The sequence below is a fragment of the Cottoperca gobio genome, chromosome 16 (assembly GCF_900634415.1).
Source record: "Cottoperca gobio chromosome 16, fCotGob3.1, whole genome shotgun sequence".
Classification (NCBI taxonomy): domain Eukaryota; kingdom Metazoa; phylum Chordata; class Actinopteri; order Perciformes; family Bovichtidae; genus Cottoperca; species Cottoperca gobio.
In genome coordinates, this window is record NC_041370.1 from 14,036,737 (window position 1) to 14,057,444 (window position 20,708).

At 38.8% G+C, this 20,708-nt stretch overlaps 1 protein-coding gene across 1 annotated transcript; it reads right to left on the reverse strand.

Annotated features, from left to right (window-relative positions):
* Window positions 1-14,328: 14,328 nt before the first annotated feature.
* On the reverse strand, window positions 14,329-20,294 carry paqr7b (progestin and adipoQ receptor family member VII, b). Its single transcript, XM_029452197.1, has 2 exons — window positions 20,158-20,294; window positions 14,329-17,811 (listed from the first exon to the last, which is right to left on the reverse strand). The coding sequence occupies exon 2, from the start codon at window positions 17,803-17,805 to the stop codon at window positions 16,747-16,749; it is 1,059 nt and encodes a 352-aa protein (XP_029308057.1). The 5' UTR covers window positions 17,806-17,811; window positions 20,158-20,294; the 3' UTR covers window positions 14,329-16,746.
* Window positions 20,295-20,708: the final 414 nt, after the last annotated feature.

Here is a 20,708-nt window from a genome sequence, read left to right on the forward strand (position 1 = left end):
TATTTGCATGTACATCAAAGCCAGTGCCTCCTCAAATAAGAAAATAAGAAAATGATATTTAAATGGATGCCCTCCTTGTTCGTCTCCTTTTTGATTCACTACAGAGATACTAGAACCGGCAAAGCATCACTCACTCTTACAACAAGTCAGCGGAGGTGTGGAAAAAAACAATTTACAGAGGGGAGGAAGATGATGCAGATAGTAGCTCCTATCTGAAAAAGATTGAATACCCAATGCACCAGAAAGATTGGACACGTTCTATCCACCAGCCTGGAGTCTAAGAACACAGACTCCTTCAGGATGAGCGAGAGGATAAGAGGACGGTGGCGCAGCTCGACATGGCTTAAGAATCAGGTGGCGAGGCTTGGACTTGCGGGTGGGTTGTTCTCAAGCACAACAGATGGTGTTGAAGTGTTGAAGTTGTGAATGTTGAGAAACAGATGAAGCATTAAACTCATTAAGCCTGGCTCGTGGGTCAGGAGCACCCTGCCAAGAATGAGAGAAAGTGCTCCCCCAGTTTTGTAATAAATGGCACAATTCAAGGATTGTTGCATCTTTCCAAGCATTACTGTCAAAGTGGCATGTTTTTACATTTTCCCTCTATCTCTCTGACATTTTCACCCAGGCTTGCGCATTAATAACTATGCATTGTTATGCCCCAATCCCCCAAACATCATGAAGCTCTCAACAACTCATTTGTACTTGCAGGATTCTCTCTAGCAATACCATTTATACTAACCAGAACACAATGCAAGCTTGATCCGGGTTAATTAAGCCAGCAAGAACTCTGTGTTACCAGGTCTACCAATCATATTTGCTGCGAGTCGCCTGTAAGCTTATGCAATATCAAGAGGCCATGTTCTTTGTACAACAAAAGCAATTCTTAATTACATGCAAATAAGAACGACCCGGGTTCAAGATGAGAAGCAATACATTCTGATCAGCACAAGGCTCAACATGAAAACTAAATGCAACACAACAATGTACTTCAATCAGAGCGTCTTAATGACATTAATTGGAAACTTGTGGAAATGGCTAGAAAGACTTATGGACACTTAAAAAACTAAAGTTAGGAGTGTCCATAAGATTCTTGTTCGGAGACAATCCTGCTATCCCTCCTCTTATCACCCATTTCTTTTATCCCGAGTTCCAGAAACGCTCTTCGTTCAATACTTCAATCCCAAGTCAGGTCTGATCTGTTGCTCCCTTCTATTCCCTTACCTCCCTCAGCCATCTGTCACAGTAGGGTCCTTGGTGCCAAGCATCTCCTTTGAAAAAGATTTTAAAGCTCATACTGTCTCACACTCAACGTTTTCCTGGTTAAATAAACTCTTTCTTGTTGTCTTCCATCACAGGACACAGTTACAGCACTTTTGTAGATCCTTAAAATAAAGCTGTCCACACACTTATTCTCATTTAGAGTCACTCGTATTCATAACATGCACTGGAATTGACAGCACTGGTTATTCGCTGTTGTGTTCTTTGGCTGTTGAAATTACCATCACTGATGATTGAATCTTAAATGCGGTATTTTACAGGCTTTATTGACAGACATTTGTATCACAAAGAAAATTAAATAGTAGATAAGTACTGCCCTAAAAAAGCAAAATACAGCAAGTTATTTTATCAAAATTGAGTTAAGAACTACCTTGACATAGAAGGGTGTAATTCCTATGAAAATAGCTTTTTAATTTTCCAGTTTCTACAAAAGTGAGCTGAAAACCAAGCTAAACCATGCGCTGGACCGTTATTGAATTTGTTTTTTTACCCCAGCTAAAGCGGATTTATGTTTCCCTTTCATCTTGAAATAAAGAAATAGATATATTTTTAAGAACTGACATCTTTGGAATTCTATTTCATTTTTTCCACATTGAAAACAATCTAGCAAAACCTTTGCTAAGGGTAACTAGCAAAGATCTCAGCGGCTGCCATCTCAGCATTTGACCAAATTCATATCATTTAGTGACGTCAAGCTACCTTGAAATCTCATATTCAAATATAAGGAATTGTACATTTATTATTTATATTATAAATTATATTATTTTTAACTATTTAAAATGGACAGGGAAGAACCCTTGCTGTTATGAGACACTTCATTTCCTATTGAGTGTTAATGAATATTCTTTAAAGGCAGAGTGAAGCTGCATTTTTAACTAAGACAATCAGCCTAAAAATGCACAAAATAAAGGCATTAAAACCTTCTATACATTATAATATATGCACTTTGCTTCAGTGCCTCGGCTTTCACTGCTCTCTGTAGGGCCGACTACAGACTAGGGGTTTGTTTCTGCATAATATTTTTCTGTCATACATCCAAACGCAGATAAACATTAAATACAAAGTCATTTATTTTAGTCAAACATTATTATATTCCAAGTTTTTACATGCTTTCCAGTGCAGAGGCTCTAACGCGTGACCTACTGAGAGTTAGTCACACTCTCACAATGTGATTCCAATATTATCCCAATTTTTGCACTTACTATTTTCTTTTGCAGATATTACTTTAGAAGTGCATATGAATGCTTGGTGGCTTATTATTTGAATGATGTTTTGATTCCTGTTGCACCGTCAAACCTCGGCTCTGTTTCCTGTCACACCTTTGACCCGAAAATGTATTTGCTTATGTAAAATGAAAACGTTCCTGACATGGCAGTGAACTATCAGTTCCATGTTCATGGAGGATGGGTTAATAGCATGGACAGCGTTTTGATGTTGATTGCAGGGTTTTTTTCTCACATACAGTGGCTGCTGCCACTGATGGTTAAAGTCAAAAACACAAAGTGTTTGTTGTTTTGAAGGAATAGAAAAGCAGCCATTTAGGACAAAACATAATTTACTGTCTGTGATATATCCATATCGGAATATGCAGCTGCAAGTTTCATTTTTATTTTGAATGTTGTGTACTTAGATAGCATTTTATATTTGTCTGGAAGCCCGCGATGCACTGTATTCTGGGACAAGAAATGTTCCATGTTTTTGTCTGATTATTACAACCTTCTGAAAACAGAACGCTGCTCGAGGAATAAACCTCCTTGACCTTTGCCAGAATGCTTTAAGGTAGGCCTTTAACAGCTTTGAAATGCTATTGTCCCAGAGATACAAACTAGTGCTTGATTAAATTCCCCTGTGTTATCATGAATGGACCCCTACTCCTTATCACCTCATACCAGCCCCTTCTATAAATATTTAGCCCAGAAAGTTGTGCATGCAGAAGAATACCAATTCTATGGCAGCAGACCTTCTCGCCGAGGGGGAAGAAGTGTGTGGCATGCCGCTGAGTATTGGATTAAGAGCGAGTAAATTAATACAGCATCTGTTCTTCTTCTCATTCACTTGGTGTTTAATATGTTTATATTCCCTGTATACGTGTTCCAACTGCACTCCCATCTGTTCTGTTATATGTTGTAGTTTGAGTTTTGTGGGCAGTGGCCATCGGTGTGATCTGAACTATACTACAATTAAAAATATTTTACAATGTCCAGATTTCATTCCACAAAAACACTATTGACAAAAGACAGTTGTTGCCATAGCAGTAGACTGTTCATAAGGGCAGGGGGAGTTACGAGAGAATGTTTATAAATCCAGAATAGTCAAAGTCGAAGCTAAGATATCTGAATTGTAGTCCCTAGTTTGAGTCAAGCTCCAAAAGCACTGGATCCTACACTTCCCATCATGCAATGTGATAGCATGTTTTTGGTATGCCCTTCCCACCAAATAGTCCTTTAGGAAGGTTCCTAATTGAGTGAAATGTCCCAGAAGAATCTAAGTGGCAGGAATGATAAGAGCTTGTTGAATTCTCTAAATGCTTCCTTACTCATCTCCTTTAGCATAGGGTACACCTTTGCGAAAGGAAAGGATATAATGGCGTCCTTGTGGCAGCAACATTTAAAGTGACGCTCGTCAATAAATATTCAATGTCGCATAATTACATAGCCTAATGTAAGTGCTGTTGGATTCTTTTAGCATCGCGGTTGTCTTTTCCTAAGTCTTTATGAAATTGCCTTTGTCACACAGTGGAAAAGGTGAGGACCCAAAAGCAGAATGCAGGAGACAAGGATTATAACAAAAAGCGAGCTTTATTAAAACATAGCCAAATCTAAAGTACAAAGGATCACGAGCAGATCACGAGCACAACACGAGCACAACACGAGCACAACACGAGCACAACACCAATGACAATCCGACAAAGCACACTGGGGCAGACAGGGATATATACACAGACACCAAACGAGGGAACAAGACACAGCTGGGGGAGAAAGGCAAAGACACAAGGGCAGAGTAAATGGACACAGGAGGAACACATTAACAATCACAAGGGGAGGGTAAACACAAAGACAGGAAGTACAACTAGACATGTAACAAGGGGGAGTGAACACTTCAAAATAAAACAAGACACTAAAGTACAAGCAGATCGTGACAGCCTTCACATCTTTCCTTGACCTCATGACGTTTTTCATCGAGGTCAAGGAAAAGTGGTTAGGAAAAGATAAGACGAAATTTATTTAAACTCCACACATCCAGTTTGAAACACAGGCCTTTAGCTAAAAATTTGAAGTCCAAGCTGAGACAACTGAAATTACATCAGTATGACATCATCTGGGTTAATGAAAAACAACGGATGAAAAGCTCCCTTCAGAAATCACAGGAGAGTTTCCACACACTGAGTAAGACTAACCATAACAAGTGAACTGATCTTGTGTAAAATCGGCAGTCTGCCCCTTTAAAGAAGATAAAGTTGTACTTGTACGTGTTTATTCATTTTGCAAATTAATTTGATTTAAATATCATCTCAAGAACGATTCTATCCTAATGTAAAACATTGTCCATAAAAAAGTTTTTGTTTTGTTTCTTCTTAAAGAAAATTCTCTAACAACTATTAGCTTTGTATTTTAAACATTTTACATTTAGCATTTACCACATAATTCATAATTCAAATGAAACAGTTTGCTGTATTATACACGTCTTCATTTTGGGTGGGATATCTAAACCTACATTTTTAATAAATAAAACATTAAGATAGATCTGACTTTAAACTGCTGCATTAACTCAGAAATTGTTGTTGCCAAGTCTGGTTTCACAACAGTGAGTTTACTTATTCTCCATATAAATTGTTGAGCCAACTGTCAACGTAGCAGAGGGAGATGACTCACAAGTGGACGTGGGTGTGCGTGCTTCGTTAAATCACAAAGAGTTGCTCTTCACACAGCTTGAAATACACTGTGGTCACTTTCAAGGGCATATTCTTTTAGAGGACTCTTGAGTTTCCACCAAAATGCAAAACACTGTTATCTTCATAGCATAGGAATTTATTTGAAGTGAGCATACCATCAATCTTTTATCAAATTTAAAGCCTGATTTATTTGGACTTGAAAGTGCTGCAATAAATTCGAAATAGCACCATAACTAATCTTCAAATTGACTGCAAATGGATTGCAGCCACACTGCGTTATGCTTAAGTTTCAGCAAATATACAATGTGTTCTTCAGAATCCTAAAAAGATGTATAAATGAATGTTTTGGGCATATTTTTAACATGTCCAATTGGTAATTAGCCCGTCTACGTGGTTATATCTATAAAAATAATCATTACACAAACTATTCCTTTAGGTATATGTCCAAATTCAGGTTTGAAATCAAGATTTATACAGATTGTATGTAAAACACATTAAATTCACATCATGCTAGACGCTATACTCCCGCAGAATAACGCTCAGGTTAATTGAGATGAGACGGACGTTCTTCACCTCCGTCCAGCGTCTCTAAAAACTCTCAAAATAAGTTTAAAAGTACTGCTCTCTCACAATGTAGAGACTGAAAGAGAACCTTAATCAGAAACAGTTTGACGGTCCCAGACTTGTTATCAGCTCTGCCCCTCCTCTTTGTGATTTAGTTACTGTGCCGGCGCTGTCAGACCGAGCGCCATCTATCAGCCCGTGTTGATTCACAGAGCTGGGAGCTTTACGCCACAGCGATTGCCTTCACCCATTCCTTGTTTTCCCTCAGACACTTCTATTTAGATTTTGTCAAGATACACTCATCACATTATATGCATTGTTTCAGAGTGATGGACATAGGGAGGATATCTTCTTTTTTTTATAAATCTTCACAGTCTTTTTGCTAATACTCCCAACTCACCTCCTCAACAGATAAGAACAAAGATGTGTTACATGTACACAGGACTTGGAGGTTTAGATTGTTTTGGGCCAATTAACAAAGATTACTGTATTTTGAATTTAGTAGCCAATTTAGATCTGTGTACAAAACCACCTGTGGCTCCTCATCTGACATGTTTATTTCAGGCAAGTTACATTTTACTCTCTGACACCGATTAAGCTCTTTAGACAAGTAATGACTCCATACCACAGGGGTTGAAAAATAAACAAGCACAGTTGAAAAAACCTGAAGTAAGGCTTTGTAATTGCTACAAAATGACCCTGAATTGCATCATGAATATAGAAGGTAAATGGCAACAGTTCAACAATAAGCAATCACTTCAAAACTACTTACCGTGTGCTTTCCTGCCTGAGGGAGGATAGCATGTGTAGAGTTTAATTTGCTGTAAATAATGGCAATTTATAAAAGCATGTAATCTGTAATGTACAGAGAGATTAGACTCTTGGTCCTTTCAGTATTTGTGGTCATTTTCAATAATAATTAAAGAAATAAAATATTTTTAAAAGAAATAACCACATTACAATGCATTACTTGTTCTTTAGACCACTTGTGGGAAATGAAACAAGATGTACACGCCATTGACATGTGGTATTATGGTGAAGTGCTGGCAAATAGCTGAATATTTACACATCCATTAGACGTGGCGTAACATTAGCATTTATTTCAAGTTTCTCTAACTTCATCTGTCTCAGTGCTGGGAAAGGGTTTATCAGAGCTGCAATGTGTTTACATCCCTAAAACATGAAAAAGCTCGAGAATCACTTCCTATCTTGATTTTGCTTCTAGGAGTTAGCATGGGCATATTTATTCTCACTCTTTATAGATTTTCTTTTTTTTTATAAGTATAGTGATTAGTTTCACTTCTTATTCCTGCAATCACTATTATTACTGGTACGTTTTTATATTGCTGTGACTGCCTTTCCTCTACATTTGGTTCACAACTTCTTGCACAAAATCAGCCTCCCACCGGATGCTCAGCTGTTGCTGAATAAGCCGGTTTAGGCTGTAGAAAAGGGATCAGAGAGGGTTGCCAGTTTCAAGCGGCTCTCAGGTCTTTTGCTCTTTGAAGAAGAGCAAGTCTGTTCAGCAACACTGAGCCAATACACCATATAACACTATTTCTCTTTATCATCTCTGTACCTCCCCAAAATTAAATTTAACAATTTCTGTACTAATCCTCGGTGCGGATGTAATCCTTGAAAAAGTCACAACAATAACTGAACCCATCCAATTGCATAATCCAAGAATTACACTGAGTTACAACTGAAAACTGAAAATAGATAACTCGGTATATCTCCAGCATTGTTCTGTCGTGCTCAAGACTTTTGTCATTCACTCGGAGGAGGGAGTTATTTTAAACGCTTCATCATAAAACTTCTCAACGTTGACTTGAGATAGATCAACATTGACTTATAGAATATTGTAAAGATGTAAAAACTAGTGATTGTATAGAGACTTAAAAATGCTTCTCTTTTATAGCAACATGCATGAAAACCTTGTTCATACAGTTCTGTCGGGAAATGGAAACCGGTGCTGCAGGTGCATGGGTAATTGAATAGTGTACATCAAGGAACAGTGATGAGCGGAGGAAGTGTAGGGATAGGCCTCAACAAAAAGATGCCGAGCCATCTGGAGCCTTTTGAGAAAACTCATACTGTGGAGAAGGAGGAGGAGGAGGAGGAGGGACTCTTCACCAGGTGATGGATTTTTAGAATTGGAACATAAAGACTCTTATATGAGGCACAATGTGAACAATGGAAGATATACATTGGGTAAGAGGATCAGGGGCTTGACATTTTGACAAGCACATAACCATCAATACTATAATGTATTCAATATTTAAATCAGCCAAACAGATTATGCAAATCCTCTGTCCCAATGCTATTCTGCATACAGTATACACAGTATGTGCAATATAGTCATTATACTGCTAGTTAGGACAAAAGGAATGAATATATTTAACTGTTTTATACTAACATGAGTCTTAAATGTAACACACACGTTTTCTCTTGCTACGTAAATGTGATCATCATCATGACCTCATCCCGTCAACATGTGCTCACTGCAAAACATCCATGAGAAATATCAACAGGATTCGTCCACTATGCAGGTGACGGGAACAAATGAAGATCCAGAGGTGTTTTCGGAAAATATAAAGTTGTGTTTGTAGGTTGTTGAGTTAAAATCCTCGCTGTTGTCTGCATGTATCAGTTCTTCGTCCGTTAACATAGACTACACATGTCATGCATGTTGTGTAACCAGCGGCTCATTTGATCCACGTTACATTTGTAACTGCCGAGATGTGCGAGCACAGCTCGATTTGTTTTCTCCTTTGATTGTTAGTTTTGGTATTTTGCTCCAGAATGCCACCAATTAGGAAGAGGAAGATGTGGTTAGAGCCCAAGGATGTAATCAGGGTTTTCTTTGTAAGCAAGGGCCTCGCCAAAAAGCATGCACTGTATTGGCCAATTCTCTGTGTTTGGTCATTCAATTATATTTTTTTAAATAGATAAGGGTTGTATAGTATTTTTAAAACTTCCATCAATACATTTCACTAAGGTATAGGTGTAATCAACGTACTTGCAAACAAGGAAGTTCACAGATGAGCCAACCGGTATCCGGAAAGTTTTAATAGTATCATTATGTTTTATATACTCTGATCAAATCCTTGGTTTGAAATCAACCGTTGATTTATTTTCCATTTGCCATGAAAACTATTTGTTTAATGTTGTTATAACTGTAGCTCACACCGTTATGTTTTCTGTATTAACTTGAGGTAGTTTATCATGGCAGATACATGTAGGTTGTGAGTGAAAGAGTGATAAGCGAAAATGTTTTCAATCATGGCGACTTTTCTAGTGTGAAAACAGTATTGTACTGTACAGCCAAAATCAGATTTCATGGAAAGGTTTTAGGTTATAGTAAAGAAATAGTGCTGCAGAAGAATGGAGTACAGGCCGTCATGTCTCCACTCGTAGTGGACTAAAAGGTTATTCAAACAACAACGCCCACAGAACTACTCTATCTACCCCCTAAGCTGCACTAGCACAAGCCGGCTGTGAGAAAAACATAATGTCCAGGCTTCTTAAAGTTTCCCACTTTCTGATTATCTGGGTATAATGTGTTGGGAGTCTGTAACCCTGCTGTATACAGAGAGGTTAAGGGGCAGAAGGAGATAATTCATTATCCCTGAGCTGCTACAGGCTTTGGCAAGAGAGAGAGACCTTCAGATAGGGCATACGTGCTTCCTCCTCACCTCCACCAGCCTCCAGTATCTCCACAACCGGCTCATGATGAATAGGCCCGATCAATGGACGAGCTGATTGGTGAAGCAAGTAGCATCGAGGCTACAGCAAAGATGAAGATGAAGAGGAGGTAAGAAGTGTCTCTTTTGGAAACAAACTGAATCTATTACGTTTGTAGTCAATTCTGACAATGCTGTACGAGCGCTACTGTGTACATCAATGTCAGCAAGGACAAAGCAATGTTTGTGAGACCACGAAGACAGACGCTGGCTGTCTCATGATACTTTATAACTAGACTATACAACAAGCCAGTGACCCATTGATGGTTTTTACAAAGCCAGTGACTCACTGTGTAAAGATGATATTCATTCTAAATCTACTAATGATTGTCTGAAACCTCACAATATACATGCCTCATGTAGCGTTATATATATTTCATACTTCTGTTTCTTTTAGCGGTCTACTGCAGTGTCTTCCTCTGTTAAATACCACACAGTACGATGACTGTGTGGTATTGAATATAGCATGGAAAGTGTTTCTAACTTGAACCCAAGAATAGACATCTAAAAACTACAGAAAGGCCAGGTCTCTTTTCTTAGAAGTGCAAATATGTATTTAAAAAAAAAAGTTGAGAAGATAGAGCCATTGGGGATTTTGAAAAGTGTTATTGTTTGTGTGTAGTTTAAAAGGAATAGTTTGACTTATTGTGAAATAATCTCATTATTTACTTCACTAAACCCAGAGGTATATTTATTTGATATCTCACAGGTGCTTTATTCCAACGTTACAATTTGTCATGACTTTGTCAATCATTGTGTTCCTATGACTTCATTTCATTGATTTATGTTTTAATTAGCACTTTCTAAAAATACCAACGTATCAGTCCAAAGTACCCAATTCCACATAAGCCATTTTTATAGATGGCATTATTTATTGAGTTTGTGTTTGTCATGGGTCCTCATTTTAAGTATCACACACACTACTGTCTGTCATTTTCAAGGACACAGACACAGATGCAGCAGACACAGATTTCCTCATGTGCTCTGTCTATTTTCACATCACACAATATGCAAATGAACTGCACTTCACAAAAATAATAATTGGTTAGTTTTTTTCTGATTAAATTACTTATATAACTAATATTGTTTTGAGAAGAAATAAGTTACAATTTTTCTATGAGGGTTGTTTCCTACAGGAATTTCTTCTTGGGGCCGGTAGTCCTTGTTTGTCAGATGTATTTCTGGTAGGATGCGGGTGAATGTGCAACTGGAGGTAGGAGACTGTTATCTTAGCTTAGCATAAATGCTGGAAACAGGGGGAAACAGCTAGCCTGGCTCTCTCCAAAGTGTTTTTCAAAAAGCACCTCATGTTACATCCTGCTTATTATTTCCCGCACTATTTCTTGGCCGCAAATAGCAACTTCCAGGCCCCCATTAACCTGCAGCTTGTTATCTTTACACTGTTTGTGTATGGATTAATCAAAGAATATATAATGTGTTTATTAGTTCTAGGTTGATTTTTCTCCTGGGAAAGAGCTGTTTACCTCCTCTGTTTCCAGTCTTTATGCTATGCTAAGCTAAACTAACCATCTCTTGGCTTCAGCTTCATATTTAACGGACCAATATGATAATGGTATTGATCTTCTCTTTCCCAACACTATCCCTTTAAGTCTACACAAGATCGATAACATATTTTTCAAACCCCTGCATGATGTTAGGGGAATGAGTTGTAGCCTGTAGGTGTAGAAAGCACTAAATGTTATCTGGCTTTTGTTCAACGAACCAATTGAACATCTTAAACCTAAAGAAATAACTTTGATTGATCTTTTCAATAAACGTTTTATACTTTAAATAGACAATTGTTTAAATTGTAATGAGAATTAAATTGACTGTATGATATAAAAAAATATGGTCTAATGGAGAGAAATATTTCTAGTCCTGCTGTTTATATTTTCCCATGCACTGACTCAGTACCATTATTGGTCATGAGTACATTGCAGGGACAGGTATTACATTTTTCTTTCCATTCATTTCTCATTTACAGTCTAATAAAGCTTTGTTCAGTTCCTCATATGATTACATCCCTCATAACGCGGTGATTTTCCCAAAGCTTTCCTCCACGTAATAACAAAAGCGAGAAATCATATAAAAATGCCACAATAACAAAGGATGTGGGAACAAAATACCTGGCACACAGAAGAGGTTCATCAAAAAAAAAAAGACAGATGGAAAAATAAGTTGGCTGTCTATCACTTGGCAGAAAGAGGAGGCAATTTAATAACTCTGAACAAAGCCCTTCCCTCTAGCAAGTCAAACCTTTAATTACAAAACACGATAGGAAACCAAGGCCACCCAATATTACCTCGGCAACCTTGATACAAATCACACAAAGCAAATGAAGCGTTTAAAAGGGGAGTGGAGACGAGCAGTAGCTTTGTAGCGCAACTTGCCGAGAGAGGAACCAAGACGGAGGGAGAGGAGTGAAGCTGAGAGGAGAGAGACGGTGAGCCGCTCCAGAAACAGGCGTATGAAAATTGATGGAGTCGAGGGAAGCAATTGATAGTTAGAGGACAGGAAGCAGGCTGTAAGGCAATTATCACTATCTCTGCCATTTGATTTAAGACCGTCTGAGTGTGTACTACTGTGAATTAATCACACCCAGGGTAGGTACATCAGGAGCCCATTTCTGCCTTAAATTTCAATGATTCTTCTCCATCACCGAAAAATGTACCAATATTCTAATTAGTGCAGCATATGAATGTTATGTGTGTGCGTGTGATGAAGTGTACGAGCCAGCTTAATCATCATAAGCAAAGCTCCTGACAAATATCAACAAAGGGCACGATGCTAAACCCACACACACATCCTCATATTCATACTAATGTAGAAACAAAAACATAATATATAGACACTATTAAACAAAAAGAAGCATTAACACCCGAGCCACCTCATCCACACGCGTACAGAGAATACATACATGTCCATACATAAACAATATATGCCACCCACAAGGTTGCAGCTGGAGCAAGATGCCAAGCCAACTATTGTTCCCACAGGCACATCTGCATGAATAACATTAGATTTTATCATGTAATGTTATTCTTAGTCGATTAAGCAAATGTTTACAACAATAATGAACTTTTGTTAATTTTCACTGAAGGTTTAATTCGACAAAGGTAATGGCAAACAGTGTGTTGTTCAGTAATCCAGGCTGCAGATGGCCTGAAATGAATATTCTGATATGTGACAACAGCAGGGCATCGCCATCAATAAAATGCATTTATAAAGAACTCTCTTCATTGACCTGCAAGTTCATTTTAAAGAGCCGTGATGCATCAGTAATGCAGATCGTTTGTGCCCCCTAATGGAAAGATTAATTATTGTTAACATTGGTGTTTGGGGGATGAAATCAATCTTGTGAGAGTTACTGTGATTGTGTGTCCTAGATACAATTTAGAGCTCTTTGGCCATGAAGAAAAATAATTGTGTGTTTATCTATATTAGAATCATGTGTACTGTACAGAGGAGAGAAGCCATCTGTTTTGCATGTTTGTACAACATGATGGTACATTTAATGTATTAACTTGCAGTAGTAAACAGGCCAACAGTGTCAGAATGGCTTTCTTTATCTAAATTGTGATAAACATGTGTGCCATCTAATTTACATAATAGCATTTGCTTATCCAGTTATTCAATGACTCGTTGAAGACACTACTGTTTAACTTATTGAACATCTAAGGCCATTATCCTTAAAAACAGATTTACTGGATGTTATAAACTGTATTTTATCATTTCTATAATATGTTTGTGACTAACTGGTCCTTCCTTATTAAGGCTCTTGCAATTAACAGCAATGTTATAATTATTTACTCTTGCAAAATATATATATATAACAAACAATATATATATACATCTTTTGTCTTTAAAGAATAACTTGTAATCTCAGAATACCTGTTCAGAGTCAGTTTCAGAGTCGAACTGCAACAGTCCTACTGAACAACAAGGCTGCCCTCTGGTGGAGTTAAAAGAATGACTACTAATATAACAGACATGTCTGAGAAAGCTAGATTTTACGGTAGATCTGTCTTAACTGTCTATTATTTACATTTAGCACCTCATAATCTGCAGTTCAGGGCCATTACTCTGCCAGTAGTCGGGTCTGAGCAGAACATAACTGCCTGTTCATTTCGGAGACCATAAATATTACTGGTGAGGGTATTGGGTTAAATATCTGCATTCAGAACAGTTTTATTGTCTGCGAAGTGAAAAGACAGGCCAAATAGAACTGCAGTCTCCAGTTAGGCCCCAAACCAATCTTGTATCTTGACATATTTTGTGTGTTAGGAAATCACTTAAAATGTAAGATTTACGATGATATGCGCTTAAAATGAACCCGAATAAACCGTCAGTCTCACCAAGATTTTCAATTAATTTGCTAATGCTGCACAGACCTTAATGTACACATGTGCAATACAGTGACAAGGAAGCTCCAATGAGTTAAAAATATAGAGACAATGAAGTGTTGTGATCCAAAGAAAGGCCGGAAACCTAATTGCAAAAACCACAACCAAAATACCATTTCATTTTAGCTTGAATATTAATATTTAGCGTTGAATATTTTTGGAAACAGTCGGTTTTGCAATAAAACATTTTTTTATTTTTCTTCTTCTTGGATTCACATTGGATCATATAAATAACAGGCCAGAGGTAATTTCAAAGTGGGGAATTCAAACCACATAAACTCATACAGTTGGTTTGCAGAGTATCTAAATGATATGCATTCAGTGCCATTTAAACTTCCACACCCAGCTGAGGTGACATTTAGGTTTTCAGTTGCTAATAAGAGTCGAATCATTATGGCCTTTCTCTGCTTCCATATAATCCCTAACCTGTGAAAAATAAAAAGGAAAATTGGAAGTTACTGTAACACTTTATTTTCTTAAATACAACAGAATATTAGTACAGTCACAAATATTTTTTTAGAGGCAGAAGACATTCTGGTCCCTCTCACCCTGCTTTCATAAAGGGATGAAAGGAAACCTTGGGTGGCATCAGAGGCTACGTTTACACACACACACACACACACACACACACACACACACACACACACACACACACACACACACACACACACACACACACACACACACACACACACACACACACACACGTGCTGGCCATATTCCATAGATCTCAGGATTAATTGGCATGCAACTTACATACTCTGTGATAAGAGTATCCATGTTGCGTCAAACAAACTTGTCACTTTCCGGCAGCTCCAACACATGGGACAGAAATTATAATCCCAGTAGTAATATTTTTGGTTCTTTTGATCAGGACAATAAATTCACGTCACAGGAAAGGCTGGTGAGAGATTTACAGGCTTCATTTGCCAATTGGATATCATTAGCCTGTAACGAAGTCTTTCGATGACGCCATAGACTTGATCTACAAAAATCAGCCTTGTGAATGAGAACCTTTATCTTGTTGCCAATGGATTTATAACCATGCACAACAAGGGAGGATCCTCTGAGTTAGAGTCAACATAAAACCAGAATAACCACATTAACAACAGATTCCTCCATGCATGTAAACATAGCCAGTGTTGTCAGCTACAGTATGTACAGTGTTGATTTCAGGCAGTGCATGATGAGACCAGGTCAGTAACGCCAACAGTTAGAAAGGTTCATATTTAGGGAGGTTAAGGTTCAATCTCACCGGTAACATGTTCGCAGTCAGGTCAAGACATCATTTATCAACTTCTGACAGTCTGTCTCTGAATTCATCTCTCAGTAGTACCGTCACTGAAGCAATAACAGATTCATTGGCACATTAAACACCATCATGAACAGAGAGTGCTGTAAGGAATATAGATCATTTCTGACATTTAAAGATTTTGTGAGGTAAAAATCTAAGCAACATTATCAGTGAGCCTTATCTGTGTGATATTTTTTATAACAAAAGTCATCAAACTAAGAGAAAAGAGGGATAGGGACTCTTCAGTGTAACAGTGCAACAGTATGAAATTATGTATTCATAGCCAATGAATTCAAAGGCAGCAGGACACTGAACACAAAACACACTCTGAATGGATGCATCAAGACAGTAATGTGCTGTTTTCCACCAGAGAAAGGATGCATTCAGTTCTGAGTGCTATTAGGTGGAGCGAAAATGGGATGCAAATGACTTTCTAGAGAAATACAGCTTATTTACAGGGTAAGAAAGAAGTGCAAGGCTAAGCTTTCATAGACATTCACACACTTAATATCCATAGTATATACCAAAACACATGCATAGAGGCACGTACATATTCATCATACAAAAAGAAAACATACTGAAAGCAGAACACCAGTCAGACGCGGTTTTTGTGACTCAAATCTGATCAACCGACAATGAAAACAATGAGCGCAAAAGCTTTGACATCATGGGAGATGAAAAGGCAAAAGCTGAAGTTCCAGCCCTTTGAATAAAAAAGATCAACATTGTCACGACAACAAAGAGACATCAGTAATCTTCTATCCATCTCTTTACCAATACTGAGAGCCAGCCTCATTTTCAACATAATTCCAGAACGTTATCACCCAAAGAAAATCTCCTCTTTTTTTATTTTTTTTTAATAAGAGGTACAATATTTGGTTTTCAAATTGGGTTCTTAACTTCTCGAGAATATGTTTAAACATCAGTGTGGCACAGTGTTAGCGCCTCGATAAATAAAAAAACTGAATCCCTGCTTTGATCCCTAAAGAGCGGGGCAGAATCAAAAGTGTCAGAAATATATATCAAGACCAGCAATTTAAATTGGGTTGGAATTATTATCTGACTGAAATATACAAAGTGTTATGGGACAATTGTAAAAAAGAAATGCTTGCATGATTTGAAATGTTACAATTTAATTAAAACAGTCAGATTATTCTAAATACAATTTGGTAAAAGGCATTTTTAAGAAACTAGTCTCTTAGTTTTCCTGCTCACCTTGACAGAAAGTGTATTTTTTGTACGGTGAAGTAAAACCACATTCTTTTAGACCATTACTAAAAACAGACTAATACAAGAGCAGAGTTGAGATGCAGGGACTCTTTCCAGTGTTTAAATACTACCTGTATTGCTACAGACAAATTAGAAGATTCCCATTTCTTCATTGTAAGTCACAAAAACACACCCTCCATCTTTTTTTTCACTGTTGTTTGGCAGATCACATAGAGAAGAAATAATGACAAGTCACTATCACAAATTGATAACTTTCATCGACAAAAACATTGGACATATTTGAATGAATGGTCACTACAGAGGAAAATAAATTAGGCTTTTTTTCTTTTCTCGTTTCAACTCTTAATCCTCCTTCTCGAGCAGAGAGGCACGGACACGATTACGCACATAAAACGCAGTAAGGGCACTGCAACAGGCAGTGAAGATGAAGAGTGCAACGGCGTCGTGTGCGAGGTCGCCGTGAAGGCGCTCGTAGAAGGGACGGCGCTCCATGAAGTCTGTTTTCAGCGCTTCGATCTGCGTCAGGGTACACACCACCACGAATATGTGAAAGATCTGGTGGCCCTGCCCGATGAAGTCACACTTCCCAGGGAACAAACTCTCTGGATGAGGGCAGCAGAAGAAGTAGGCGCTGATTAGGAAAAAGAGCACGTGGTACAAATGGTACGCCACAACCGAGTCGGAGCAGCCCTCCTGGTAGCAGCTGTAGATGCGGTGGACCACAGGGCTTATGTCTAAACAGTAAGCCAAAGCTGAGGGCACCACTTGGCAGAGCTTGATGGCGAACTTTGGCAGCTCAGGACTCGCGTATTTGCCATAGCAGCAGCCGAAGCAAGTAAGCCAGGCCAAGAATGCTGCAGCGGGTAAAAAGAACCCTTGCACCCTAGTGTGCCACTCTTTCTCTATGGCGTAGTAGTAGTGCGCCAGGGCACTGCCGTACTGGTAGACAGCGACCCCCACGTAGTCGAGGAAGTAGAAGGTGTAGTAGGAGATCTCGGACTTGGCGGAGAGGAGATGAGCGAGAGCGCTGAAGGAGAGGTAGGTGAAGGCTGCCAGGAGGACAATGAAGAGGGGCTGAGCGTGAGGGTCTCGCAAAAAATCCACCGTCTCCGACATCTCCTGCCACTTCACCAGGATGATGAATGCGGCCAGCAGGTGGGTCCACACGTTGAGGGACTCATTGTGCCTTTGGAAGAGGGTGAGGAAGTAGTAGCGCCAGCTTTGGTCCGGCTGTCTGTAGCCGGTGAGGATGTGACGTTCGCGGAACACCCAGGGAACATCGGACACCTTCACAGTGCAAGGCAGCGTGGGGAAGGCCGACTCCAGCAGCTGAGGGATCTGACGCAGCTGCTGGGCGTTGATAAACAGGCGGCCAATCTGCTCCATCACCACCGTCGCCATGGCAAACTGGAGGCCAGAGAGGAGGGCGGAAAGAATGAACGAACAGTCGGTTAGTCAATATCTGTCAGGCTTTGAGCTACGGTCATTTGTTTGTGTGTATCTGCACATGTACACATTGGGTGTTCCTGCAATACTACTATCACACAGCAAAGAGTAGTGTATGAGTCAATGGGTCAATGCACAGAAAAATAACCAATGAATCATTTACTTATTAATTATAAAGCATAAACATGAAATATTGTCTGGTTCCAGAGTTTGGTCGTCCATTTTATATTATTCTGAATTGACTATATTTAGTACAGTTGTTCGAACACAACAAGTCATTTGAAGGTGTCACCTGTGGCTCTGGGAAATTGTAATGGGCATTTTTACTGTTCGTACATTTTCTAGAACAAATTAATTTATCAAAAAGTATTAACTGATCCTAAAAATAATCATTAGTTGCAATCAAGGTAACTTAAAACATCTGGTCAAAGGACAAATAATTAAAAGATGGGATGCTTGATGACATTTTTCCATAAACCTTCAATAATTGATTTGTATTGGTGTTGGTGTTATTTAGTGGAACAAGCTGAAAAACACAACATTGACTTATTATTACCAATCTTTAAGTTTTTATAGCAAAAATGTCAACATAACAGAGCAATATTAACATTCATCAGGTATGTATCTGTCAACCTGACTAATGAAACTCTCTAATTTACTTTCCTTTTAGCTCTGTTTTGGTCTCCACCAGCTAACTGCTAAGAAACATATCCATCTCTTTAGCTGCTAAATGCTCCTCAATGTTCACCGGCTAGTCATGTTAAGTCATGTCTGTGTGCTGTTTGGTGCTGGGCAGTGTACAGTGGGTTGATTACTGAAAGCAGCTGCCTGCTGCGGCTGGAATCGAGGTTGATGAGAGTGGAGTTATAATGGGCCAGAAGACCAAAACAATAAGCAATGGATTAAAAGGCTTGATAGAGCTTAATTGCACTGTTGAGTGATAATCCTGTGTGATACTGACGTCCCATTCACATTTTAACAAAAATATTTATTAGTGCAGCTTTAAGTGTTTTCATTTGAATAAGCTCGGCCGACCATCTGAATGGTGTCTCTGAATGTGTCCCAGAGCCTTTGAATCTGCTCAACAACATGATGCATCACTTGGATTGATGCACACCACAGGACCTCAGGTGCAATAAAGCTCTTACCTCAGCTGCCCTTAAAGTCATAAATTCTGACAATGAGGCTTTCTTTTTCAATTCTCAGTATCGCTGATTGCAAACGGGAAATTACTTCCTGAAGAGTGTAAAAATCGTCAATATTTCCTACAGCGTCCGTGTTTAAGACGAGTCGATGTGAGAACAGTTTTTAATGCAAAAGACGGTGGAAGTGATGCTATAAAAAATAAAAACCTGCAGGTGTCTGTTTTTGGCTAATCCGGTTTAAGACACCCAGAGATGTTTAAAGATAGCCATCATAATATAAATGGTAGAAGATAGTTGACAAAAGGCCTGACCTTTCTTTCCAAAATCAATTACATTCAAATTGTTGCAAAAAGTATCATAGTACTGGAAATGACCTGAGGATGGTTAGGGTGTATTTGTGTTGCAACAAATATTGTTTTTTCTGTTTGTTGGTCCTAAAAATCAAGTTTAGTAAGCTGAACTATACACACTTTACAGATTTAGTGTTTGGGGCTATAACCAATATGAGCACCCTCTCCACATATACATAGGACCAGGGTTAAAATCAGTAATGCATATTTTGAATTTAATGTGGCCACACCAGATCTTTCTGGGTTAGTGCACTTTACTTCCATGAGATGTATGGAGGGCAGCGACTGCTGCCTCACAGAGATCAGGCTGTGTGGGATGAACACAGGCCGAGGTTCAGGAGGAAAGGCGTGGAATGATGAATGGGAAGAGATTACGTAACATACCCCATCCGACGTCCACACCCTCCATTTCCAGCAAAGGTTGCAATCCTTTAGAATATTTAGTAGTAGAGAAAGATGCTCGACTATAAGAAGGAAGGCTGTTTTGGAAATTGTATGTATTCAACCCAGGCCTAAATAGGCCTGTTGCAGTGAATTCCTACAAGCAAATCTGCACCTGATGTCGGTTAATATTTGAGACCCAGTGTCCGAAATTAATTTGCGTTCATCCTTCCTCCGAGCCTCGAGGATCGCAAACCTGTGATTTGTGCTGTTTAGAGTTGAATTAAGAAAATACCGCTGCACATTCATGAAAACTGACGTTCGAGGTGCATCTGAACGTATTTCACGCTATATGTCACTTTAGCATTTTACCGGAAAACAATAATTTCATTTTCGAGATGAAATTCATCCGACTAATGCAATGGACGTACCTGTAGATGGTAGAATCAATCCAAAACCTTGAGTTTAGCAGTCGATGAATGGTTTAGAGAATATAGATAACATTGTATGAAGACGGAGAGAGGATGACCGTGATGGGAGAAGCGCCTGGCGGCTCTCACCGCGCAGCTGCTGGGAGGATACAGGCAGTTTGACGAGCGGGTCTTCTAGCCAATCAGAACACACGGTGCTGCTCTTTCCTGCTACCGCGCACATCGTATCGACCAATGACAGCTGCCGCCTGGTTTATCAGTCCACCCGCTCTCCACTGAAATTCTTCCACTGCTATATGAATGTATGACACTCCCATGACACATTTCTATCTAATGAGGAACCGTTAGTTGTTTTATAGTTGACCTCAGATTTATCAAACATGTATAGCTGTTTAAAAGTCATGTATTGTTACTATTCATACTCAACTATAATTATTAACCTTATTTTTAACCAACGAGGGGTCACCATGATGCATAGGCCTAGCCCTATTTGAATATTCCCTAATCCCTCCACAATACTCAAAAATGTGTTTACTTTATATATAGAAGCT